General features: G+C 47.7%; 1 protein-coding gene and 3 non-coding genes across 4 annotated transcripts; 1 reads left to right on the top strand and 3 right to left on the bottom strand.

The window, feature by feature from the left end:
• Positions 1-2796: 2796 nt before the first annotated feature.
• LOC114582191 (transcription initiation factor TFIID subunit 9-like) lies at positions 2797-19850 on the bottom strand. Its single transcript, XM_028703003.2, has 7 exons — positions 19740-19850; positions 19476-19557; positions 15141-15277; positions 13081-13215; positions 11588-11669; positions 10109-10222; positions 2797-3281 (listed from the first exon to the last, which is right to left on the bottom strand). The coding sequence occupies exons 1-7, from the start codon at positions 19797-19799 to the stop codon at positions 3115-3117; spliced, it is 777 nt and encodes a 258-aa protein (XP_028558836.1). The 5' UTR covers positions 19800-19850; the 3' UTR covers positions 2797-3114.
• Positions 14042-14118, bottom strand: TRNAI-GAU (transfer RNA isoleucine (anticodon GAU)). Its single transcript has one exon. It is a non-coding gene; the product is annotated as a tRNA-Ile (tRNA).
• A 3122-nt stretch (positions 19851-22972) lies between the features above and the next one.
• On the bottom strand, positions 22973-23043 carry TRNAG-GCC (transfer RNA glycine (anticodon GCC)). Its single transcript has one exon. It is a non-coding gene; the product is annotated as a tRNA-Gly (tRNA).
• A 135-nt stretch (positions 23044-23178) lies between these two features.
• Positions 23179-23249, top strand: TRNAG-GCC (transfer RNA glycine (anticodon GCC)). Its single transcript has one exon. It is a non-coding gene; the product is annotated as a tRNA-Gly (tRNA).
• The last annotated feature ends 4312 nt before the right edge of the window (positions 23250-27561 follow it).

Genomic DNA, 27561 nt, shown 5'->3' with positions numbered 1-27561 from the left:
CCAGAGTGTCTTGTTCTCACTTATTAGCTCCTTCAGCAAGGGGTGGGGGAACATTTTCAGACTTGAGGGTCGTCTATTCCCTTGTTCGGTATACCAGTGACTGGTGAGCCCAGAACCAAGAGCAGGAGGTTCAATGGGTGCAACTGCGGCTATGGAAATGTCACGAGTCTTCTGCCCCCCGCACTGGTCCCCATACCTCAAGTCTCCTTCCATGCAGAAACACCTGAGTGCAGAGCAGGACAGGTGTGAGGGGGCATGGCTTGACAAAAGTCTCAGTCTAAACAGGCTTAGGTCTAGCGGGAAAGTGGCCTTTATGTGAACATAAGGTAAAGGTAAAGGGACCCCTGACCATTAGGTCCAGTCGTGACCGACTCTGGGGTTGCGGCGCTCATCTCGCTTTATTGGCCGAGGGAGCCGGCGTACAGCTTCCAGGTCATGTGGCCAGCATGACTAAGTCGCTTCTGGAGAACCAGAGCAGCGCACGGAAACACCCTTTACCTTCCCACCAGAGCGGTACCTATTTATCTACTTGCACTTTGACGTGTTTTGGAAATGCTAGGTTGGCAGGAGCAGGGTCCAAGCAACGGGAGCTCACTCCGTCGCGGGAATTCGAACCGCCAGCCTTCCGATTGGCAAGCCCTAGGCTCTGGTTTAACCCACAGCGACACACAAACAAATCTTTTTTACTGAAAGAGAGTTGGGAAGAACAGAATGCAGCGCTCTTGAGTTTCGTAAAGAAGAGGTCAGAGCTAACCACTTCTTAAGAAGCCGGATTGTGAAAAACATTAGAAGCAAAGGCTAAGGCTTGGGCCTCCTGGAAGCTTTCCACAAGCCCCAGAGCAGATCCAGACCATAGATTTAAAGCACATGACTTCCCTCAAAGAATGCAGGAAGTCATGTGTTGAAGGTGCTTTAAATTACAGCCTGGATATGCCCCTGAAGGATGACACCTTCTCAGTATTGAGAGTGTACTGTATCAGGCAAGGTTAGTGTCCACATTTATCTAGCAAGCAAAGATCATCAGTGTCAAAGCAGTGATTCTTCAACATCAACTTTGTTGGACTGGTTATATTGTTTGGATGCCTGATTATCGTCTTCCAAAGCAACTACTCTATTCCGAACTTAAAAATGCTCGTGGTCAACAAAAGGTTTAAAGACTCACTTAAGGCAGATCTTTAAAAATGTAGTATAAACACCGACAACTGGGAAACACTGGCCTGTGAGCGCTCCAACTGGAGAACAGCCTTTACCAAAGGTGTCATGGGCTTTGAAGACACTCGAACTCAGGACGCAAGGGAGAAACGTGCTAAGAGGAAGGCACGCTTGGCAAACCCTCACCATAATCAACTCCCGTCGGGAAACCTGTCACCACTGTAGAAGGACGTGTGGGTCCAGAATTGGCCTCCACAGTCACTTGCGGACTCGCTGTTAAGACCGTGTTTATGGAAGACAATATTACTTGGCTATGAGTGTTTGCCAAAGAAGAGCAAGCATTAAATTAATTTGTTATTGTTAACTGCTACATTAGATCCTATTAGCCCAATTGCAAAACAGGGCTATGGCCTTGAATCGACAGAGTCCTTTTTAATCCAGCTGCGTAAAAACAGAACTGATTAATCCATTCTGAAAAAAAGCTTTGTTTAGTAGAACAGGTATTACATGGCGAGGAGGTTTTCAAGAATAACGAGGCTGGGAAAGTAACAATCACACACAAAAATGGAGAGGGAAATCTGTTTTCCCCCCCATTTCCCACATGTATATTAAATATATATTATATTGAACTCATCTCACACACACACAGCTCTCCAAAGCAAAGGGTATAATGATGTTGTTATTCTTCCCCTCAGTATTTCTAAAAGGGGGGGGGGGCAGCTTGAGACGCAGGTGTTTTTCTATCACACACTCCCTGGCAACGTGAAACCAGATTGCTTCCAGAACCAGCTTTGTCAAAACAACACCGTCCCTTACTGCTTGCAGTTCGCTTAAAGAAAATGTTATGAAAATGATGTATAGATGGTACCCAACACCAGTGAAATTAGCAAAAATGTATAGAACACACACTTTATGTTGGAAATGTAAAGAAAAAGAAGGTACCTTTTACCATATGTGGTGGTCTTGTAAGGAGGTGGAAGTTTTCGGGGAAATGTATTATAATGAACTTTTAAAAATGCTGAAATATACTTTAAAAAAACAACAACCCAGAAGCTTTCCTATTAGGTATAGTAAGTAGAGAGATATCTAAGCAGGATAAAACATTGTTTTTATATGTGACAACAGCGGCAAGAATGTTATTAACCCAAAGATGGAAGCAAGAAGATTTACCAATGAAAGAAGAGTGGCAGATGAAATTAATGGACTGTGCAGAATTGGTGAAACTGACGGGAAAAAATCTGGAACCAACAGGATCAGGCCTTCCAGAAAGACTGGAACAAATTTATGTTATATTTGAAGGACAACTGTAAACAATTAACATCGCTAGTAGGGTTACAGGAAGCTTTGTAAGGATAAATTTATTACTTATTGTAGTTAAGGAATTATGTAAGGGTAAGATTTATCAGGAATAAGAAATAGAGGAAAATGCAAGGTATAGAGTTTTTAAGTTTGAAAACCACTTGTCGGGGAGGAGGGAAGTCACAGGCTCATGGGGACAAATGTTTTATTTTTTGGGGAAACGCTGTTATGATGTTGCGCAAAGAAAATATATGAAAAAACCATAAAAATTATTTGAAAGGAGAAGGAAAAACAGCACTCTTCCCCCCCCAACCCCCATTCAAGAAAGACATGTAGGAAACAGAGTACCACCAGAACAGATGCAGAGGTGCTGCTTCTTTTAATTCCAAGAGAGATCGGAGGAATGGGCTATGCCAGGAGGAGAATCAACTTTTCCCAAAGCTCCTGTGCTAAGCCTTCCACCATCTAGGGGCTTCCACATGTTTTCCATCTAAGCTCCCATCAGTCCCAGTTTGGGTCCATTGCAGCTAGACTGTAGCCAACTGGGAGAGTAGAGCCACCTGCTTGTCTTCTGCCCCTCCGTCCCCTCCATTCTTGAAGGCTTCTGGAGAGGGAGAAGTGGGAGCGCCACAACTAAGGCAACAAAACGGTGAGCATTCCCTTTCACAAGTTATCGTAGTCGTCGTCTTCCTCGTGCTTCCTCTTCAGAGTGTTCGCCTCGCCAGAGCTGCCCTGCGACGACACCATGTTGGTGGTGATGAGGATGTTTTTGGACCCGATCAGGGAGGGGTTGATCAGCACATTCTGGACCGTGGGGGTAGTTGGAGTCGCTGAGGAGGAGAAAGGGGAGGATATTTGTTAGATATTTATACTGCCTGTCTGCATGCCAAAAATCAAGAATGATCGATAGATGGATACAGGGAGGGAGGGAGGGAAGGAGGGAGGGAGGGAGGGAGGGATAGATAGATAGACAGACAGACAGTCAAAGCTGGGGGGAAATATGGGAGAAATGTACATTGATAATGTTGTGTATAAGAATAAAAGAAAATTATTGTAAATTAGTCTGGAGATGGTATTTAAAACCTGTCAGATTAAATCAAATAAACAAGGAATATTCGGTGCTCTGTTGGAGGGGATGCCAGGAAACAGGGAATTACGTTCTCATGTGGTGGGGGTGTAAATATGTACATTTTTTTGGCAAAGGGTGTTTAAGGAGATGACAGAAACCCCTGGGTTAAAGCTGATCAAAAGTCCAGAGGTAGCATTATTACCGATTTACGATGGGGGCGGACGGTTCGCAGGCTACCAAGGAGTCGCTCGCAAATTTATTGGCCGCTGCACGAATTATTATAGCTAGGAAGTGGAAGGAGCAAGCATGATTCCCCAAAAAATAGGCTAAAGGCAATTAGCATTTCATCCAGCAGAGCTTTACAGCTACTGAAAGCAAATGAGCATAATAGTCACAAATCCAATACAATCAGGATTGGCACTGTCCATAAGAAATCCAGTTGCAGCAGACTAACCGTATTTTTGGCTCTATAAGACTCACTTTTTCCCTCCTAAAAAGCAAGGGGAAATGTGTGGGCGTCTTATGGAGCGAATGCAGGCTGCGCAGCTATCCCAGAAGCCAGAACAGCAAGAGGGATCGCTGCTTTCGCTGTTCTGGCTTCTGGGATTCAGAATATTTTTTCCTCCTCCAAAAACTAGGTGCGTCTTGTGGTCTGGTGCATCTTATAGAGCGAAAAATACGGTACTTTGCTGCTTCGCTTTTTATCTGTTTCCAGGCCTCATAAGTACGTTAAGAGTCTGACTTCTGGATCAGACCACTGGTGCATCTAATCGAGTATCCTGTTCTCACAGTGCCCAACTGGTTTCCTATGGCAAACTAGCTAGCAGGACCTGGACACAACTGCACCCTCTGCTCTTGTGCCTCCAAGCAGCTAGCATTGAAGAGGAGACACAAGCACACCTCTCTCCTCCCTGAATTTGCCTAAGCCTCTTTTAAAGCCATCTAGGTTGTTGGTCATCACCGCCACCTGTGTCAGTTTGCATTTCTTGGCACGGAAAATATTGGTATTCCAGGCAATCAAAGGAAAGTACCGTATTTTTCACCCTATAGGACGCACTTTTCCCCCTCCAAAAATGAAGGGGAAATGTGTGTGCGTCCTATGGGGCGAATGCAGGCTTTCGCTGAAGCCTGGAGAGCGAGAGGGGTCGGTGCGCACCACCCCGCTATTCCCCGACCTGATCTGAAGGCTGGCCGGGGGGAGGGAGCAAGCTTACTTCTCCCCCCCCCCCGCCAGCCCCACAAGCTCGGGGGATAGTGGGGAGGCGGAGCGCCGTCACCCCGCTATTCCCTGACCTGATCTGAAGGCTGGCGGGGGGGGAGAAGCAAGCTTGCTTCTCCCCATCGCCAGCCCCATAAGCTCGGGGGACAGCGGGGCAAGCCGCTGCCCCACGGAGGCTAGAGAGGCTGTCCCTGAAGGCAGAAGAGGGAGCGCTCCATCTCACTCTTCTAGCTTGGGGATGGCTGCGCAAACCTGGGGGGGGGGGGGATAAAAATTGTTTCCTTGATTCCCCCCCCCCCCAAAAAGCTAGGTGCGTCCTATGGGCTGGTGCGTCCTATAGGGTGAAAAATACGGTATTCCTCTATGCAACAGCAGCTGCCAGGATGCTCATAGCAAAAAGCTGGGGGGGGGGGGGAATCTCATCAATGAAAGAATGGCAAATTAAACTTTGTGAATATATAAACTTGGCAAGATTTACAGCATTCTTAAGGGGACAATGGGACCAAAAATCAGCAGAAGAATGGGATTGTGTCAAAGAATACACGAAAAAACATTGTTCTGGAGTAATATATCGGTATGTAATGAATGAAGCTTTCTAAGGTTAAAGAAATTGAAAAAAAAGGTGCGAAAGGTATAATGATAGAGGTAATTTACATTAGACACAACAATTCAGAAAGATTAAAAATTCTGAAGTCTCAAAACAGAGGAAGGAAGTCAATGTGTATGTGTACGTAAAGTTTGTTATGATGGTATCGTTTTCTTTGTAGGTTTGTTTTTTGTTCTTTTTGTTTTGTTTTTCCTTTTTGGATTTTATGTTTGTCATTTTTGTTGTAATTTCGCACTGAAAATAAAGTAAAATAAAATACTGATCTGATGTGTAGAGATCTTTCCTGTTCTAATTAATTCAAGGGGGTTCTGAGAGCTTTTCTCTGTGTGAAAGAGACAAGCTGAAGGTTTGTTATGTTTTCAGTTATTCCTTCAGAGAAGCAGAGTACAACTGGCTTAAACTGGTTCTGTTATCTCTTTCTGCCAAGGTCTTGCTGACTATAATAACAAGGCCAGAAGGAGATTGGGTTTCACACTTTCTCTTTCTATCTCTCTTCCTCCTGGTGTGGTGTTTTGTATACAGTGGGGTTTAAAAAAATTTTTTTTAATTAAATTTCCATTTTATAATATTTAAATACATCCTTATTGTTCCCTTAACTCTTTGCTCATATGAGCTCATCGACTTCCCTCCCTCCCGCCTCATGGTTTGTTCATAATTCATTTCTATATCCTAGCATTGGTACCTCTTCCAATTTGCATTTCACTTATTCCAATTATCACAAATTCTCAGTAAATATAAAAAGGCAGTAATCATTGTTACAGGTCTTTTCATAACAACCCTGGTAGCGTTGTTAATTGTTCTTCAATTATCCTTCAAATATTGTACAAATTTACTCCAGTCTTTTTGGAAAGCTCCATCACGCTGTTTTTTTATTCTCCCAATCAGCTCTGCCAATTCTGTATACGGTGTTAAGGTTTAGTCTTATTACAAGTTATTGTATGTTTAAGTTAAGTCTGCTGCGACTGGATTTCTTATGGACGGTGCCAATCCTGAATGTATTAGATTTGTGACTGTTATGCTCATTTGCCTTCAGTAGCAATAAAGCTCTGCTGGATGAAATATTAATTGCCTTTGGTCTATTTTGGGGGGAGCAATGACAAACCTAGGCAGCATCTTAAAAAGCAGAGACATCACCTTGCCAACAAAGGTCCGTATAGTTAAAGCTATGGTTTTCCCAGTAGTGATGTATGGAAGTGAGAGCTGGACCATGAAGAAGGCTGATCGCCGAAGAATGGATGCTTTTGAATTCTGGTGCTGGAGGAGACTCTTGTGAGTCCCATGGACTGCAAGATCAAACCTCTCCATTCTTAAGGAAATCAGCCCTGAGTGCTCACTGGAAGGACAGATCCTGAAGCTGAGGCTCCAGTACTTTGGCCACCTCATGAGAAGAGAAGACTCCCTGGAAAAGACCCTGATGTTGGGAAAGGTGGAGGGCACAAGGAGAAGGGGGCGACAGAGGACGAGATGGTTGGACGGTGTTCTCGAAGCTACGAACATGAGTTTGACCAAACTGTGGGAGGCAGTGGAAGACAGGAGGGCCTGGCGTGCTCTGGTCCAGGGGGTCACAGAGTCGGACACGACTAAACGTCTCAACAACAACATTTTGGGGGGAATCCTGCAACGTGTTTTAAGTTTTTGCTCTGCTAACTGTACGTCGGAGTTCTGCTCTGGATCGATATTGAGTAGAATTAATGGCAGAAAGTGCCACAGTTACAGCTGCGTGCTTCGCGAAGAAGTACTTTGTTCCTAATCTGTCCTCAATCTTCCAACGTTCAGCTTCAGCGTAAGGAGACCAGCTGGCTCCCTCTATCCAGACGGAGTTAAGGATGCGCCGGAAATATTTTTTGCAGGAGAAACAGCCTTGAGGCAGCTGGGTGAAGAGTAAACACCCTGTTTTTCGCAAAGAGGAATGCAGCTCTGATAAGATAGGCATGCTTTTGCTCTGTGAAGGTGACTAAATATCTAAGCATATGTGAAGTTAAGGCGAGAGCATGCCTGTATAGAAAACCTGTGTACTTTGCAGGCCTGCGGAACCCATGACAGTGGCTTCCCCAACAGCCCTTATTCTCAGCCAATAAACTTGCATCAACCTTTTTCATCGAGCGTTTTTCAGGACACGCAGAGCTGCACTTTTTATTATTATTACAGTCAAACCTCGGTTCTCGAACAGCTCCATTTTCGAACATTTTGGCTCCCAAACGCCGAAAACCAGGAAGTAACCGCTCCGGTTTTCAAACGATTTTTGGAAGCCAAACGTGCCTCGCAGCTTCCGTTTTGCATTTCCCTATTGCAGGCACGTCCAACAGGTAGATCGTGATCTACTGGTAGATCACTGGACGTCTGTGGTAGATCACTGGCTCCCCCCTAAGAAGTGCAACAAGTTTGGCTCCCCCTAAAAAAAGCTCAAAACTTTTGCCCTGCACCCCCCCTCAAAACGGGGCTTTCCTCCTCCCTAAAAAAAAACTCAGCAACTTTGACCTGAACCCCAAAGAAACAGGCCTTTCTCCTTCCTCAAAAAAGCTTGACAACTTTGATCTGAACCCCAAAAAAGGGGGTAGACCACTGCCAGTCTTTAACTCCGTGAGTAGATCACAGTCTCTTGGAAGCTGGCCACCCCTGCCCTATTGTACTGAGGCTTCCGCTTTCAGTTTTCGGTCTTCGGACGTTTCGGAAGTCCAACTGCCTTCCGGAACAGATTACGTTCGACAACCGAGGTTTGACTGTATTATTTATTGAATTTATATACCTGCCTATACCCGGGGGACTTAGGGCGGCCCACAGAATAAAATCAAGATACAGTGGACACTCGGGTTGCAAACGTGATCCGTGCGGGATGCATGTTTGCAACCTGCAGCGTTTGCAACCCGCGTCTGCGCATGCGCAAAGCGCAATTCAGCACTTCTGCGCATGCGTGAGCGCCAAAACCCGCAAGTAACCCGTTCCGGTACTTCTGGGTTTCGGCGGTCCACAACCCGAAAAAACGCAACCTGAAGCAGCTGTAACCCGAGGTATGACTGTATAAAACCACAAAATACCTAATAAAAATTCAAACAACAAGCCAATAGCCCCCCCCCCCCATGAAGGTGGCACAAGTATTGGGTTTCGTCCTCTAGCTAGAAAGGGATGTCAGCCTTCGCAACAGCTCCTCTGCCTTGGGTTCAAGGGAAGAAAATGACCTGCACATCCTTATTCTCAGCAGCGGCTAGTGCCCACTGGGGCTGGCAAGGCAAGAAGCACAGAGATCAGCTGTAGGATGAATCAGAGCCAATGACAGGGAGAGCCACCATTTGATCCAGGCATAGGCAAACTCGGCCCTCCAGATGTTTTGGGACTACAACTCCCATCAGCCCTGACCACAGGTCTGTTAGCTAGGGATGATGGGAGTTGTAGTCCCAAAACATCTGGAGGGCCGAGTTTGCTTATGCCTGCTTTGACCAGTTGCAGGAAGGAAGACGGGTAGGTGGGGCTAGCTGAAAGCTGGCAGGTTGCCTGGTCAGCGAGTAAGGTAAAGGTACCCCTGCCCGTACGGGCCAGTCGTGTCCGACTCTAGGGTTGTGCGCCCATCTCACTTAAGAGGCCGGGGGCCAGCGCTGTCCGGAAACACTTCCGGGTCACGTGGCCAGCGTGACAAAGCTGTTCTGGCGAGCTGGCACCAGCGCAGCACACGGAAATGCCGTTTACCTTCCCGCTATAAAACGGTACCTATTTATCTACTTGCACTTAAGGGTGCTTTCAAACTGCTAGGTGGGCAGGAGCTGGGACCGAATGACAGGAGCTCACCCCGCCGTGGGGATTCGAACTGCCGACCATGCGATCGGCAAGCCCTAGGTGCTGAGGTTTTACCCACTGCGCCACCCGCGTCCCCTGGTCAGTGAGTACTTGCCTAATAATAATAATAATAATAAATTTTATTTGTACCCCGCCCTCCCCAGCCAGAGGCTCAGGGCGGCTAATACAATAAATTACAGTAAAAACATAATAGGGGAAAAGGAAAAATAAAACAATTTAAAATGCAGGTTAAAATGCAGTTTAAAATGCAGCCTCATTTTAAAAGTAACCCATATATCACATAAAGGGAGGGAAACATAAGGGTCAGACTGAGTCCAAACCAAAGGCCAGGCGGAACAGCTCTGTCTTGCAGGCCCTGCGGAAAGAAATCAGATCCTAACAGAACAGCCCCTACCCCTCATTCTTCTCCAGGAGTTTGCCACATAAGGGTGCGAGTGGAACACGAACAAACAGCCACGCTCCAAATCTTGCAAATAAAGAGAAGGCACACTTGAGCTTAAGGGACGTGGGTGGCGCTGTGGGTTAAACCACAGAGCCTAGGACTTGCCGATCAGAAGGTCAGTGGTTCGAATCCCCGCCACGGGGTGAGCTCCCGTTGCTTGGTCCCTGCTCCTGCCAACCCAGCAGTTCGAAAGGACGTTAAAGTGCAAGTAGATAAATAGGCACCGCTCCGGCGGGAAGGTAAACGGCGTTTCCGTGCACTGCTCTGGTTCGCCAGAAGCGGCTTAGTCATGCTGGGCACATGACCCGGAAGCTGTACGCCGGCTCCCTCGGCCAATAAAGCGAGATGAGCGCCGCAACCCCAGAGTCGTCCGCGACTGGACCTAGCGGTCAGGGGTCCCTTTACCTTACACTTGAGCTCACACTTTTCCCACCCGCCAAAAGGTTCAGCTTTTGTACCGCAGAGTCCCGGTTCCCCCATTCGAGGAAAAGCTTTGCAGCTGTAACACCTGGCGGCGTGGCTTGCTCTCACCTGATTTTACAGAGGTCTGGGAGGTTGGGATCTGCACCGTGAATCTTTGACCGGTCAGAGGCATGGGAGTGCCAACTTTCGTTGAAACGGATACCGTCTGCGCTGAAGGAGTTCCTGAAATTCACACAACCAGGATTCAGTTTCGAAGCAGAAAGCCATTGTCCAAGGTGACATACGGAGGGTGCCAGGCAAAAACATGAAGGATAAGGCTCCATCTGCACTATGCCTTTAAAGCAGTTTATCGCTTAACAGTCATGGCTTCCCCCAGGAGCTGCTGTTTACCTCTCCCCCCTCTTCTCTTGCTATCTGTGTTTTATCAGTCGTCTTCTTATTTCGACTATCATCAAACAGCCATAGGACACATTGGAACTATACATTTAAAGCACGATGGTGCCACATTAAATTAATGGCTTCTTCCCCAAAGGATTCTGGGAGCTGTGGTTTGTTAAGAGTGCTGGGAATTGTTTGTTGTTGTTTAGTCGTGTCCGACTCCTAATCCCCTCACAGAACTACAATTCCCAGAGTGGTTTAACCTCTTCTTAGGAAGCTCTGGGAATTACCATATTTTTCGCTCTATAAGACGCACCAGACCACAAGACGCACCTAGTTTTTGGAGGAGGAAAACAAGAAAAAAAATATTCTGAATCCCAGAAGCCAGAACAGCAAGAGGGATCGCTGCGCAGTGAAAGCAGCAATCCCTCTTGCTGTTCTGGCTTCTGGGATAGCTGCGCAGCCTGCATTCACTCCATAAGACGCACACACATTTCCCCTTACTTTTTAGGAGGGAAAAGTGAGTCTTATAGAGCAAAAAATACAGTAGATTGCCGTGAAGGAAATAAGGGCATCCAAACAACTCTCAGCAACAAACTACGCTTCCCAGGATTCTCTGGGGGAAGCCATGGCTGTTTAAAATGGAATAAGAGCGCTTTAAATGTATAATAATTTATTATTTATACCCCACCCTTTTGAATTCTGGTGCTGGAGGAGACTCTTGAGAGTCCCATGGACTGCAAGAAGATCAAACCTCTCCATTCTGAAGGAAATCAGCCCTGAGTGCTCACTGGAAGGACAGATCCTGAAGCTGAGGCTCCAAGACCTTGGCCACCTCATGAGAAGAAAAGACTCCCTGGAAAAGACCCTGATGTTGGGAAAGGAGAAGGGGACGACAGAGGACGAGATGGTGGGACAGTGTTCTCGAAGCGACCAGCATGAGTTTGACCAAACTGCGGGAGGCAGTGGAAGACAGGAGTGCCTGGCGTGCTCTGGTCCAGAGGGTCACGAAGAGTCGGACATGACTAAACAACAACAACCCCACCCACCTGGCTGGGTTTCCCCCAGCCAGCCACTCTGGGCGGCTCCCAACAGAATATTAAAAACACGACAAAACATCAAACATTAAACACTTCCCTAAATAGGGCTGCCTTCAGACGTCTTCTAAAAGTCAGGTAGCCTTCGATAGAATCAGAAGCTGACACTTGCCTAACGTTGGCGTGCTGGGCCTACTGGTGACCGCGCCGACACTCAGTCGTGGAACCGTGATCCGTGCCGCAGAGGAAGTCAGCTGGAACGAAGCAGTACCCAATAAATAGGTCATTCAGGGTCACTGGCTCAGAAAACGGCCTGTTTTAAAAGGGTGGGCCGTGCATTCAGTAATACTGTGCCATGGGCTGGTTGGATGCGGAGGGATGGTGGAAGGAAACCCCAGGGGGAAATGGCTCAGAGACCGGGAACCGTGGTGAGATGACGATGAGCAGACAGAGGAAGAAGACGTTAACGGACTGGCATAACAAACTACAGTGGTGCCTCGCAAGACGAAAAGAATCCGTTCCACGAGTCTCTTCGTCTTGCGGTTTTTTCGTCTTGCGAAGAAACCCTATTAGCGGATTAGCGCTATTAGCGGTTTAGCGGGTCAGCTGTTAATCGGCTTAGCGGATCAGCTGATAAGCGGCTTAGCGGATCAGCTGTTAAGCGGCTTAGCGGATCAGCTGATAAGCGGCTTAGCGGATCAGCTGATAAGCAGCTTAGCAGCTTGGGGAAAAGGGGGGGGGAGGAAAAAAACCCTGCAGGAACTCACAAGACATTTTCTTCTTGCGAAGCAAGCCCATAGGAAATTCGTTTTGCGAAGCACCTCCAAAACGGAAAACCCTTTCGTCTAGCGGGCTTTCCGTCTTGCGAGGCATTCGTCTTGCGGGGCACCACTGTACAAGAATTTGCTGAAATGGCGCAGTTGACAAACAGCCCGAGAGGCAACTCAAAACAAAAATTTACGGGAAAATGGGATAGATATAAGACATATGTTCAAAAATATAGTAGAGGTTTGCTACCTATGCTAGCATTCGAGTGACGTTGGAGGGTACATATTGATATAGGAATGCATTAGATAAAATGTAAAGAAATATATAATAATAAGAGTACATTCATTTGTAGAAAAAGAATATACAACGAGATTGACAGGAAGTCTGTAGTGTTGGTACAAATATTACAGTGGTACCTCTGGTTATGGACTTAATTCATTCCGGAGGTCCGTTCTTAACCTGAAACTGTTCTTAACCTGAAGCACCACTTTAGCTAATGGGGCCTCCCGCTGCCGCTGCACGATTTCTGTTCTCATCCTGAAGCAAAGTTCTTAACCCAAGGTAATATTTCTGGGTTAGCTGAGTCTGTAACCTGAAGCATCTGTAACCCGAGGTACCACTATATTTTGGAATAGCCTTAGGTTTTTTTTTTCTTTAGGTACATAAATTTGATATATAAATTTTGTATACATGTTGGAAATTATATTATAATATGCCCTGTAATGTAATATAATAATGTATACATATGGGACATTAGAACGTTAATTAAAAGAAAATTAAAAAGACAGAGGAAGAAGACTAGGTGGAGGAGATGTCGGAAGCTGGAGAGGCTACAGGGTTCAGTGAGTGGGGAGAGTGTGTGGCAGACAGACTCTTCATTTTGGGTAGGCTCCTTACCTTCTTCTGAAAAGACTTCAGCCTGTAATTTGGCGCTGTGAGGCAGTATCTATCCGGCGGCAACCTCGGGCCCGAGTACGGCTTTATCAGAGGCAACGGCGTTTGATTCTTCTGTCTTGCAATATCTAGCAAAAACTTTTTCCAAGGGAAAAAAAAAGAACACAGGAAGGTACCTTGAATACCAAGTCAGCCCATTGGTCCAGCAAGCTCAGTATTGGGCTCTCTGATTGGAAGCTGCAGCTCTCTAGGGCAGGCATAGGCAAACTCGGCCCTCCAGATGTTTTTGGGACTACAATTCCCATCATACCTGAACACTGGTCCTGTTAGCTAGGGATGATGGGAGTTGTAGTCCCAAAACATCTGGAGGGCCCAGTTTGCCTATGCTTGCTCTAGGGTTTCAGGCCAGGGTCTCAACCAGCCAGACCTGGAAGAGATGCCAAAGATTAAGTTTAAGACCTTCTGCATGCAAAACAGGAGCTCTGCAGCTAAGCTCCTCTCAAATTCCTCCTCAGCACCGACCACACTGGTGAAGGGGGAAATCGCAAAGTGCTGGTCCACATCTAGGCCACATTGACAGCGTACAGTGATACCTCAGGTTAAGTACTTAATTCGTTCTAGGGGTCCGTACTTAACCAGAAACTGTTCTTAACCTGAAGCACCACTTTAGTTAATGGGGCCTCCTGCTGCTGCCGTACCGCTGGAGCCCGATTTCTGTTCTCATCCTGAAGCAAAGTTCTTGACCTGAAGCACTATTTCTGGGTTAGCGGAGTCTGTAACCTGAAGCGTATGTAACCTGAGGTACCACTGTACATTTAAAGCACATCAAACAGCCATGATTTCCCCCAAAGAATTCTGGGAGCCGAAGTTTGTTAAGTGCGTAAGAATCACAGAACTTCAGAGTTGGATCCAGGAACCCAAAGATCATCCAGTCCAACCCCCCTGCAATGCAGGAATAGGAAGGTGGCCCAAACGGGAATCGAACCCATGACCTTGGCATTATCAGCACCACGTTCTAACCAACTGAGCTAATTCTTGGCCTTCAGGGTGCTGGGAGTTGTTAAGTTGCCCCAATCCCCCTCACTGAGCTATTAATTGAAAACTTTATCTGTTGAAAACTGTATCTCTGGGAGGGGAAAAAGAGCTCTGCAAACAACTCAGCGTTCTTAACAAACTTCACCTCCCAGAATTCTTTGGGGGGGGGGGTAACACTGTTTAAAGTGCTATCACAGCACATTAAATGCAAAGTGTGGATGGGGCCTTAGCCTCTCTTATTCTTCCTCCCTGCTGACTTTTATTTGTTTAGTTAGATATTGTTTACCTGCCACCTTCCTTCCATAATAGGGCCCAGGATGGTATATATGTGGCTCCCAGGTGATCTACTCAGGCGCTTCCAACCAGCTTAGCCTGAGCAAGGCGATGGCCTCGCTTGCCTTCCAAACACACCCCAGCGCCCTGTCTACCCTGCTCACGTTAATTTTGCACAGAGCTATGATCGTGTATAGGGGACACGGGTGGCGCTGTGGGTTAAACCACAGAGCCTAGGACTTGTCGATCAGAAGGTCGGCGGTTCGAATCCCCACGACGGGGTGAGCTCCCGTTGCTCGGTCCCTGCTCCTGCCAACCTAGCAGCTCAAAAGCATGTCAAAGTGCAAGTAGATAAATAGGTACCGCTCCGGCGGGAAGGTAAACAGCGTGTCCGTGCGCTGCTCTGGTTTGCCAGAAGCGGCTTAGTCATGCTGGCCACATGACCCGGAAGCTGTAGGCTGGCTCCCTCGGCCAATATAGCGAGATGAGCCAGAGTCGGTCACGACTGGACCTAATGGTCAGGGGTCCCTTTACCTTTTATGTTTGTGTATGGCTTTAAATGAATAATAAGAATTCCTCCCTTTCCCCAATATCACATGATGCTTTAGAAAGTTCTAGAGCCATTGATGTATTAATACATCACTGATGTATTAATCGCCTTTCAAACTGCCATCTCAAGGCGCTTTACACATAAGGTAATAATAAGAAGAAGAACAACAACAGTTAAAGGATAATTAAAAAGAGTTAAAACATACATCTCTGGGTGGTGGCGAGGTGAATGACTGGTCTGTCCTGCACTGGATAGCCAGCCTCACATCGTCTGCGTCGACACTCGACTTCTTTGCGTGACTGGAATAAATTTTGGCATCTTCCAAGATGGTTGTCACATATCCTGTCAGGAAGTAAAAGCCAGAATGCAAGAACGTAAGAGCGGCCTGCAGGATCAAGCCAAAGGCTCATTTAGCCCAGTATCCTGTTCACACAGCGGCCAACAAGGCGCCACTTCTGGGAAACCCACACGCAGCACCTGAGGACAACACTTGCGATTCCCCGCAAATCTGTGTTCAGAACAGTAATAGAAACTCAGATATATAAGCTGCGCGCCAAATGGCTCCTTAAACAAGGGTTACAGTTGCCAAAGCAGAATGTCTAGTTGCCATTTTTGGGGCCCGATGGCTCAAAAAACGTATTTTTCAATACGACTTTTTGGTTCCTGAAACTCACTTCTGATTGTCCAGATAATATATAATGGGTAGAATTCTACTGCAATGCGCTCTACGTGGAGCGACCTTTGAAGGTGACCCGGAAACTACAACTAATCCAGAATGCGGCAGCTAGACTGGTGACTGGGAGCGGCCGCCGAGACCACATAACACCGGTCCTGACAGATCTGCATTGGCTCCCAGTATGTTTCCAAGCACAATTCAAAGTGTTGGTGCTGACCTTTAAAGCCCTAAACCGCCTCGGTCCTGTATACCTGAAGGAGCGTCTCCATCCCCAGCGCCGAGGGCCTTCTGGTGGTTCGCTCGCTGCGAGAAGCAAAGCTACAAGAAACCAGGCAGAGGGCCTTCTCGCTGGTGGCGCCCGCCCTGTGGAACGCCCTCCCACCAGATGTCAAAGGAAAAAACAACTATCTGACTTTTAGAAGACATCTGAAGGCAGCCCTGTTCAGGGAAGTTTTTAATGTGTGACATTTTAATGTATTTTTAATCTTTGTTGGAAGCTGCCCAGAGTGGCTGGGGAAACCCAGCCAGACGGGTGGGGTACAAATGACAAATTATTATTATTATTATTATTATTATTATTATTACAGGATAGGGGATTAGTGTGCGAAAACAGTTGCTATCCAAGGATCCCCAGGCATGCACCTCCAGATGGTGGAGACATCAGGCACCATTCTGGCACCCAGGCATCGTCACTTGGTCGCAAGTGGCAGATAGGTAAAGATAAAGGTACCCCTGCCCGTACGGGCCAGTCTTGACATACTCTAGGGTTGTGCGCCCATCTCACTCTAGAGGCCGGGGGCCAGCGCTGTCCGCAGACACTTCCGGGTCACATGGCCAGCGTGACAAGCTGCATCTGGCGAGCCAGCGCAGCACACGGAAACGCCGTTTACCTTCCCGCCAGTAAGCGGTCCCTATTTATCTACTTGCACCCGGGGGTGCTTTCGAACTGCTAGGTTGGCAGATAGCCAGGTGCAAAATGTGCCTGGCACCTGGCCCATTCCTAACTGTCAGTGACTGGACAGAGGAGGAATGGTGGAAATTGCCTCCCCATCCTGACCCTTCCAGGGAGGAGGAGGAAGAAGACAGTATAGATTTACAACAGGGGTTTGAGGGAGGTCACAGCTCAGAGACAGATGAGGGGGAACGTTGGGGGATCATGGGAGAGCCAGAACAACACCTGGCTGACGCATTGTCATCAGAAAGCATCCCAGACCCTCCATCTCCCAGAACCTGGCAAGCCTTAAAAGTAGGAGAGCAAAGAGCTTGAAGGCAGAGGGCATGATGACAAATGAGGAAGTGAGAGAGACGGGGGTGGAGATTCACAAGCGACACCACCATTATCCATTATGCATTACTGTATTTTAATACAGTGGTACCTCGGGTTAAGTACTTGATTCGTTCTGGAGGTCCGTTCTTAACCCGAAACTGTTCTTAACCTGGAGCACCACTTTAGCTAACGGGGCCTCCTGCTGCTGCTGCGCCATCGGAGCACGATTTCTGTTCTCATCCCGAAGCAAAGTTCTTAACCTGAAGCACTATTTCTGGGTTAGTGGAGTCTGTAACCTGAAGAGTATGTAACCAGAGGTACCACTGTATTGTGTTGGAAGCCACCCAGAGTGGCTGGGGAAACCCAGCCAGATGAGCGGGGTATAAATAATAAATTCTATTCTTATTATTGTCCAAAAGGCTGGGTTCTATAGCCTCTCTCTGTAAAGACTGAAATGAAAAAGGACTGTAAGAAACTTTTCCTTGTCTCTATACTTTCCTGGGCAACCAGCCGGGAGCCGCTGACGGCACCCTGACACGAACACTGGTTCAGAAAGTGCCTCTGAAAGTGGAGGCAGCCCACAGCAGCCACTGGAAGCCTTATTATCCTCTGATCCTCTCTTAAAGCCATCCAAGTTGGGGGTGATATAGAAAAAATAGGCGTGGATTGGCTTTTGCTACCCAACTCCCCCAAGGGACTAAGTCCTCTAAGTCCCTGATCGGTCAGAGATGAATGGATGGGGGCGGGAGGCAGTGAAAGCAAGGTAGATCTTTATTTTTCTGTTGCAACAGAGTTCCCTCCCCTCCTCGCAAGGAGGCAAGAAAGACCCCGAACCAAGAAGAAACCTCTCTTTTTAAGGTTTGCATTTTGGCACAGAGAAGGAAGCACATCCCCTGTACAAACAGTCAGAAATTACAGTGGTGCCTCGCAAGACGAAATTAATTCGTTCCGCAATTTTTTTCTTCTTGCGAGTTTTTCGTCTTGCGAAGCACGGTTTCCCATAGGAATGCATTGAAAATCAATCAATGCGTTCCTATGGAAACCGACTTCAGACCAGGTCCGGGGACAGTCTGTCCCCCGACCTCTTCTGAAGGCTGGGGGGGACAGGGGACAAGGGCTTTTCTTCCCACCCCCAGCATTTTAAAAAACCCCGGGACAGCGGAGGACTTCTCTGCTGTCCCGGGGCGATTTAAAAGCCCCCGGGAAGGCAGGCAGGGGGGAGCAAAGACTTTTGCCCCCCGCCGGCCTTCAGAAGAGGTCCTGGACCTCTTCTGAAGGCCGGCGGGGGGCGAAAGTCTTTGCTCCCCCCCCCCGCCTGCCTTCAAAAGCCGTCCGGGATAGCGGAGAAACGAAGGCTGGCGGCGGGAGGAGGTCTCTCCGCCCCGCCGCCAGCCTTCGGAGCAGGTCCGAGGACAGTGGGGAAGACGCGCTGCGCTTCCCCGCTGTCCCTGAGATTTCTCTATGGGCTTTCGTCTTGCGAAGGAAGCTCATAGGGAAATTCGTTTTGCGAAGCACCTCCAAAACGGAAAACCCTTTCGTCTAGCGGGTTTTCCGTCTTGCGAGGCGTTCGTCTTGCGGGGCACCACTGTATATCGCACCTAAAGTGGGGTTGCTGTGGCTCAGGCAGGCCAAGGTGTGATGTTCCTGAGGATTTGGCAAGTTTCACATAGTTCCAGACACGGTTTACACAAAACATTGGCATTTGATATGACGATGCCTGTCAGACATCCTTCAGTGCAGAGCATCTGAGCAAACAATCCCAATTAATACAAAGGAGGTTCATCAATATAGGAGAGGAATCCCTTCAGGAACTTCCCCTGATTGCTATCTGCCTACCTGTTCAGGCAAAGGGGATTAAGAAGGCAGAGGAAATATTGAGAGCCTTTAGGGAGAGCCAAGATGGCTTTCGGATTGCTCTCCTGTACCGTTTTAAACATGTGGTTTATATACTTATGTACGTGTGTTTACCTTGTGCACTTATCAACATGTATTCTATATTTGGGACCTTAGAATTCCTATTAACAACAGAAAGTTGGTTCTGCCAGGACCTCAGACTTCTGGGTAAAGAGGGAAGTTCAGAAGAAAGCAATTTCTCTCTGCTAGCTGCTGGCACTCTCAGCAATTTCTCCTGTGCTGCTTTGTACCAGGTCTTCAAGGCCCAAGGTGTGTTTGCCTTGTGCAATTGCCAACATACAGTGGAAGCTCGGGTTGTGAACGTGATCCGTGCGGGAGGCACGTCTGCAACCCGCACCGTCCACAACCCGCAGCGCTGCGTCTGCGCATGTGTAGGTTGAGATTCGGCGCTTCTGCACATGCACAAAGCGCAATTTAGCACTTCTGTGCATGCATGCACGAGCGCCGAAACCCGGAAGTAATCCATTCCAGTACTTCTGGGTTTCGGCGCGTCCGTAACCCAAAAATGCGTAACCTGAAGCGTCTGTAACCCGAGATATGACTGTAGATCTGAGACCTTATAATTCCTGTAACAATATATAACTCCCACCTGGCGGGGGCAAATTCACCCAAACCTTTTGACATGGAGGCAACATTTTGTTTAATTCAAAAAACAAAAACCACACAGCATGGAGACAACTTACTATATGCAAACTCCAGCATCTGATTTATAACCCGTGGCTCATATTCCGTGATCCCCATGTCTTTCAGGATCTGGGCCATCACCTGTGCAAACCAAGAGAGCAGAAGGGCGCGTGAGAGGCGGGATCCCCATTACGGGTTGCAAACTGGGCTGCAAGCAGGAAGCGCAACCGCTTCCCTTGCAGCTGCAGCCCCTGCAAGCCCAGTGGCTGGGGGTCCCCGGCAGCCCCTCTCCGCTCTCCCCGCCTCCCCTCCCAGCCCCACACCTGAGCGTCTTTGGGCGCGCTCTTGGGCGACGCCATCTTCACCGCCTCCATCGCCGCCATCGCTCCCAGGCGGTGGGGGGGGGGGGAGAGAGCAGCTGCAGCTCACTGCGCATGCGCGTCCCAATGGGCGCATGCGCAGTAGAGGAAACGAAGCGAGGGCCTGGCAGTTTCGCCCTCTTACGATTGCCCGATTGGCTCGTTGACTATAGAGGGGTTGCTGGGTTTTTTTTAAAGACTAGCGCCTCCTCAGTCCGGAGGCGGCACTTGCGGGTTTCCTTTGACAAAGTCATTTTACCTGTAGCCGGGAAAGAATCACTCGCGTTGATTAAGGAGCAATTGAAGAAATTCAAGATTGCGGCTGCGATTTCACTTAAGTGGTAGCAACAACACTCTGCTTCCTCCCTTCCTTCCTTGGAGATTTCTCTGTTTTAGCTGACATTCCTGCAGGGGGTTGGACTAGATGACCCTTAGGGTTCCCTTCCATCCCTGCAATTCTGAAAAAAAGCGGTGAAAGTAAGCTCAGGAGTCCACGTTTATTTTCTGCCTCGGGTTTTATTTCTTGCGGGAAATGTCGCGTGGCTCTTTTGGGTTTGTGTGTGTTCACGTGTGCTTCTCAGCATTCAGATGTCGCCCTGCCCAGGTAAATGTAACCCCTAGCTAGGTCCGTATTGTCAAAGCCATGGTTTTCCCAGTAGTGATGTATGGAGGTGAGAGCTGGACCATCAAGAAGGCTGATCGCCGAAGAATGGATGCTTTTGAATTATGGTGCTGGAGGAGACTCTTGAGAGTCCCATGGACTGCAAGAAGATCAAACCTCTCCATTCTGAAGGAAATCAGCCCTGAGTGCTCACTGGAAGGACAGATCCTGAAGCTGAGGCTCCAAGACTTTGGCCACCTCATAAGGAGAGAAGACTCCCTGGAAAAGACCCTGATGTTGGGAAAGATGGAGGGCGCAAGGAGAAGGGGACGACGGAGGACGAGATGGTGGGACAGTGTTCTCGAAGCTACCAGCATGAGTCTGACCAAACTGCGGGAGGCAGTGGAAGACAGGAGTGCCTGGCGTGCTCTGGTCCAGGGGGTCACGAAGAGTCAGACACAACTAAATGACTAAACAACAACAGCTAGGTGATGGTTAGAGTCTCAGACTAGGACCTTGGGTAGAAGAGGGTTCGGATCCCTCATTCGGCTGTGGAGCTCACTGTGTTCCCCTGGGGACCAGTCCCTGCCTCTCAGCCTAGCCCACCTCACAGGGTTATTGTGAGCACGACGTGGGGAGGAGGAGGAGAACCGTGTACACCACCATCCTGTGCCCCTCGGAAGACAAACCCTGCAATGTAGCTCATTATTCTCATATCATAGACAGATGTTTTGGGACTACAATTCCCATCATCCCTGACCACTGGTCCTGTTAGCTAGGGATGATGGGAGTTGTAGTCCCAAAACATCTGGAGGGCCGAGTTTGGCGGTGCCTGTCGTAGGCGAGAGCAGAGAGGTGTGGTTACAACCCTGCAGTGCAGTCCACGTGTCCCGTCCCTGTCCCCCCTGCTTGGACCAGGGCTGGGGAGCCTGCAGGGCTTAGACTCCCAGCTCCCACCAGTCCCAGCTGGTTGAACGGCCAGCGGCCTGGAGGTAGCAGGGTTCGCCTGCCAAGAAAAACCCTGCAGGTCAGCCTTTTGAAAATGCTGCGCTGGGAATTGCAGCATCCGACTCTGCAGAAGATAATAATAATAATAATAATAATAATAATAATAATAATTTCTGCAAAGAGTCGGATTGTGCGTCGTCTGAACGCGGCCTGAAACCTATCAGTTTGATTCCCAGTGCAGCATTTAATAATAACAATAACAATAATAATCATATTAATAATAATATATTCTGCAAAGAGTCAGATGATGCGTCGTCTGAACGGGGCCTGAATCCTATCGGTGTGATTCCCAGTGCAGCATTTAATAATAATAATAATATTATTAATATTATTATATTCTGCAAAGAGTTGGATGATGTGTCGTCTGAACGCGGCCTGAATCCTATCCGTGTGATTCCCAGTGCAGCATTTAATAATAATAATAATAATAATAATAATATCTTCTGCAAAGAGTCGGATGATGCGTCGTCTGAACGCGGCCTGAAATCTATCAGTGTGATTCGCAGCGTAGCATTTAATAATAATAATAATAATAATAATAATAATAATACAAAAGTGGTGGATGCCAAACAGCAAAAACGTGCTAAGTTAGTTCTTGGTATGAGCTTTCGTGTGCATGCACACTTCTTCAGATACACAGTGTGCATGCACACGAAAGCTCATACCAAGAACTAACTTAGTTGGTCTTTAAGGTGCTACTGGAAGGAATTTTGTTTTGTTTTGACTATGGCAGACCAACACGGCTACCTATCTGTAGCAAAAACTTGGCTCTTTGGAAACCAGCGCGCAGGAGCGGGGTTTGCAGCAACCGGAGGACTGGGAGAGCTTCGAACAGGGCGAGAGCTGACCCCCGGGGTCTTGCAGGCGGAGGGGAAGGAAGGAGAGAAGCGTTGCAAAGCCCGGCTCGCTGTTGCAGCAGGCGGATCGCCGAGAAGCAAAAGGGAGCCGGGCTGCAGTTGCCGCTCTCTCTGCATCGCGACACGTTAACGTGGGGATGTGAACTCCAGTCGAACGCAGTGGGGCTTCCGAGTGTAAAAAAAACACGCGCGATCGCGGTTGCAATTCCTCGAAAGGAGAGGGAGAAGGGGTGGGGGTGGGATCCTGTTAACTGTTGGAACTCCAAATTGCGGGCGTGGGTTTATTTCTTTTTATTATTATTTTTTTACAAAGCAACATTTTACTTTTGTGGTGGTAAAAAAAAAAGGTCACATTTTACAGATAAAATGCAGAACCCTGAAATTCTGACACATTCTCTTATCCTGCACAATGCTGAGGTTCACTTTAAAACTGCAATTAAAAATGTACCAAAAAAAATCAAGTCCACAAAGCTTCTAAAAAAGGAACCTGCAGGCACTTCCTTTTGTGGAATGTTTAAAAAGTTAGCCTAACTAAAGAAACAGTCGACTTCTTGTGAAGGTTTTGAAGAAATATGGATCAGTTCATTTTATTTGGGAATTCAAGGGTTTATGTCAGGGCTTCGGCCAGCAAAGACAGTCTCGTTCCGAGCAGCCCAAGGGAACGCAGCACTTAGATGAAATCGGGGTCAATCAATCCAGAATTTAAAATAGAAACCAAAAAAAGCAACTGTTGCATTGGCCGGGAATCGAACCCGGGCCTCCCGCGTGGCAGGCGAGAATTCTACCACTGAACCACCAATGCAGGCACGAGCTGTCGTTTTTTGCAGGGATGCATGTGCACATCATGCCGGACGCTTCTGGTTGTGACTGCGCAAGAGCATCCTTGCTAATTGCAGTAATTAAAAAGAGTTGCTGCATAAAAGTGGTGCGTGCAAATGCATTGGTGGTTCAGTGGTAGAATTCTCGCCTGCCACGCGGGAGGCCCGGGTTCGATTCCCGGCCAATGCAAGAAGCTTCCTTTTTGCTGCACCCCAACCCCCCCCCCCCACCTAGGAAAGGTATCCAATGTTCCGCAGTTGCAAAAGCAAATACTACTCTCCTGGCATAAGCTTTCTGTGCACCACCATCAGTTTCATCAGGTGCGTGCAGACTGCTGGCTTGCGCTGTGGTGCACAAATGGTTTTGCTGCAACAAGTGTTAGTTGCTTTTGCAACAACTGGATTTTCTTGCATGGGGTGGGGGAGAAGGAATTTGCATTGGCGGGGAATCGAACCCACGGTCTCCCATGTGGCGGGTGAAAATTCTACCACTGAATCATCAGTGCAAGCAAACCCAACATCTGCTGACATTGCTTTAAGTCTGGGGAAAGAATTTTCAATGTATATGTCATGCATCCTTTGTTTTGTAAGTACTCATAGTGTCTTCAACTTTATACACCATTGGACATAATTTGTTGTTGTTGTTGTTTAGTCGTTTAGTCGTCTCCGACTCTTCGTGACCCCATGGACCAGAGCACGCCAGGCACCTCTGTCTTCCACTGCCTCCCGCAGTTTGGTCAAACTCATGCTGGTAACCTCGAAAACACTATCCAACCATCTCGTCCTCTGTCGTCCCCTTCTCCTAGTGCCCTCCATCTTTCCCAACATCAGGGTCTTTTCCAGGGAGTCTTCTCTTCTCATGAGGTGTACTGGAGCCTCAGCTTCAGGATCTGTCCTTCCAGTGAGCACTCAGGGCTGATTTCCTTCAGAATGGATGCGTTTGATCTTCTTGCAGTCCATGGGACTCTCAAGAGTCTTCTCCAGCACCATAATTCAAAAGCATCAATTCTTCGGCGATCAGCCTTCTTGATGGTCCAGCTCTCACTTCCATACATCACTACTGGGAAAACCATGGCTTTAACTATACAGACCTTTGTTGGCAAGGTGATGTCTCTACTTCTCAAGATGCTGTCTAGGCCTGTCATTACCCTTCTCCCAAGAAGCAGGCGTCTTTTAATTTCATGGCTGCTGTCACCATCTGCAGTGATCATGGAGCCCAAGAAAGTAAAATCTCTCACTGCCTCCATTTCTTCCCCTTCTATTTGCCAGGAGGTGATGGGACCAGTGGCCATGATCTTCGTTTTTTTGATGTTGAGCTTCAGACCATATTTTGCGCTCTCCTCTTTCACCCTCATTAAAAGATTCTTTAATTCCTCCTCACTTTCTGCCATCAAGGTTGTGTCATCTGCATATCTGAGGTTGTTGATATTTCTTCCGGCAATCTTAATTCCAGCTTGGGATTCATCCAGCCCAGCCTTTCGCATGATGTATTCTGCATATAAATTAAATAAGCAGGGGGACAATATACAGCCTTGCCGTACTCCTTTCCCAATTTTGAACCAATCAGTTGTTCCATATCAAGTTCTAACTGTAGCTTCTTGTCCCACTTTAGATGTCTTAATTGACTTACCAGTGCCGGAATTTGTGTGCTCTCAACAACTGTTTTGCAAATTACCACCAATATTAAGGAAGCTTTCTCTTTCTGTACTTTCCTGCCTTTCCCTTCCCTCTGACCTAACTTTCCAGTTTCCCCCGCACCATTCATAACAACCTTTTATAACATGTACATACAGGGATGTTCATAACAGATACATAACATGTATCTGATGGATTGGACTGTAGTCTGCGAAAGAAATTTATTAAGCCATTAAGGCGTCACAACAATCTTTGTGGTTTTTTCTGCAAGAGATTAAATACTGCCACCCTTCTGGGAAGTTTTGAAGGAGGGAGGGGAATCCAGCCCAGCTTTCCACAACATTGTGCCCTCTATTTTGGAGAAGGTTCTTCTAACCCAGTCTCTGATAAGCCCTCTTCTCTCTCTGCCACAACTCGCAGGCCCTGTAAATGGATTGCCATTTTTTTTACATGGTGTCTGCTTTTGTGTGGTGTGCACCCTATGAACGATAACCCCCAGATTTCATGGTGTGTTTTTTAACAAATAAGTGAATATATAACCAGTCACTTTCCAGAATTTGTAGAATATGAGGCAAAAATTGCCCTGTTGGAACAAGCAGGATTCAGGCACAAAAACCTTCTGACCTCCAGAAGGCTGGTGGTTCAAGCCCAACCAGGGACAGCTGTGAGAAGAATTTCTGCATTGCAGATGGGTTGGACTAGATGACCCTCAGAGTCCCTTCCAACTTTACAGTTCTATGATACTATAATTCCCCTGTAGATTCCAGCGCCTGGTAAATATACAGGTCCTGTCTGTCTCATTTATGTTTGTGAAAAATTAGACTGCTCCCATTGCTTTCTGTGTTTCACTTTGCCCCCACCCACCCCAGAAAAAAAGAATTCTAAGGTCCCAAATATATACCCTATAAGGGAATAAAGGTAAAGGTAAAGGGACCCCTGACCATTAGGTCCAGTCACCGTTTACCTTCCCACTGGAGCGGTACCTATTTATCTACTTGCACTGGTGTGCTTTCAAACTGCTAGGTTGGCAGGAGCAGGGACCGAGCAGCAGGAGCTCACCCCATGGCGGGGATTCGAACCGCCGACCTTCTGATCGGCAAGTCCTAGGCTCTGTGGTTTAACCCACAGCACCACCCGCGTCCCCCCATAAGGGAATACAGTACCCCATAAGGGAAAGGGAGCAGTTTCCCCCCCTCTAACACCGTGGGCGAGGTATTTCCTTGAAACCTGGGCCTGGAGACTCCCTTGCGATGGCAGAGTTAAAAGCAAAGACTTCGGAATAATTTGGAAAATGGAGCTGGGAGTGAGGGATGGTCTCGGGCCTCGGCCTTCACATCATCTTATCTCAGTTCCGCCTTTCAGGCTTCCTGCTGATAATAATAAATCCCAAGCAATGGACATGAATTCTGTTGCTGCTGTGAAAAGGGCTGCCTTAGAATTCACAGGGTTTTTGTCTGTTGGGTTCTATGTATAGTCCAGAAACCTAAGGCTACAGGAAGGATTCATCTATGCAAGCCTTCTTCAACCTGGTGCCCTCCAGATTTTGTTGGACTCCCGATAGAGCTGCCATATTTTGGGGAAACGAAACTCAAAAGTTGTTGTTGAGCTTTTTTGGGGGAACTCATAGAAATTCCGGGCACATGGCAACCCATTTACCAACAAAGTAGGCAAAATAAATAGTAAATTAAAACTATAATTTGAATTATAATAATGAAATAGGTAAAGGGACCCCTGACTCTGGGGTTGTGGCACTCATCTTGGTGGTGCATGCTCTGGTTATCTCCCACTTGGACTACTGCAACGCGCTCTACGTGGGGCTACCTTTGAAGGGGACCTGGAAACTACAACTAATCCAGAATGCGGCAGCTAGACTGGGGACTGGGAGCGGCCACCAAAACCATATAACACTGGTCTTGAAAGACCTACATTGGCTCCCAGTACGTTTCCGCGCACAATTGAAAGTGTTGGTGCTGACCTTTAAAGCCCTAAACAGTCTCGGTCCAGTATATCTGAAGGAGCGTCTCCACCTCCATCGTTCAGCCCAGACACAGAGGTCCAGGTCTGAGGGCCTTCTGGCAGTTCCCTCCCTGTGAGGAGTGAAGTTACAGGGAACCAGGCTGAGGGCCTTCTCAGTGGTGGCACCCGCCCTGTGGAACGCCCTCCCAGCAGATGTCAAAGAGATAAACAACTACCTGATATTTAGAAGACATCTGAAGGCAGCCCTGTTCAGGGAAGTATTTAATGTGTGACATTTAATGTATTTTTAATCTTTGTTGGAAGCCGCCCAGAGTGGCTGGGGAAGCCCAGCCAGATGGGCGGGGTACTAATAATAATAATAATAATAATAATAATAATAATAATAATAATCTTGCTTTACTGGCCGAGGGAGCTGATGTTTGTCCAAAGACCGTTTTCCCGGGTCATGTGGCAAGCCCTAGGCTCAGTGGTTTAGACCACAGCGCCACCCGTGTCCCACAAAATAGGACGTCCCTATTTTCAGCGGAAAAATATTGGACGGTATACCCGTCCCGTTTCTTCTCTCTATGCTCCTTCCGGCGGTCATTCCTCCTCTGGTTACTGCGGTGGATAAAAAGCTCAGCTGGCTGCCCCAGGCACTGCGATTACCACACAGTGGCGGGGTTGATATCGCCAACATTCATGCCACATTTGCAGATGCCCTTGGGGTTTTTTTTGTTTCTCCCCCTGATATTTATATTTTATTAAGGTGATTTCTTGGGCTCCATGATCACTGCAGATGGTGACAGCAGCCACGAAATTAAAAGATGCCTGCTTCTTGGGAGAAAAGCAATGACAAACCTAGACAGCATCTTAAAAAGCAGAGACATCACCTTGCCAACAAAGGTCCG

The sequence above is a fragment of the Podarcis muralis genome, chromosome 13 (genome assembly GCF_964188315.1).
Source record: "Podarcis muralis chromosome 13, rPodMur119.hap1.1, whole genome shotgun sequence".
Taxonomy (NCBI): Eukaryota; Metazoa; Chordata; class Lepidosauria; order Squamata; family Lacertidae; genus Podarcis; species Podarcis muralis.
Note: the sequence above shows the minus strand (reverse complement) of the source record. Positions and strands in the feature narration are given on the sequence as shown.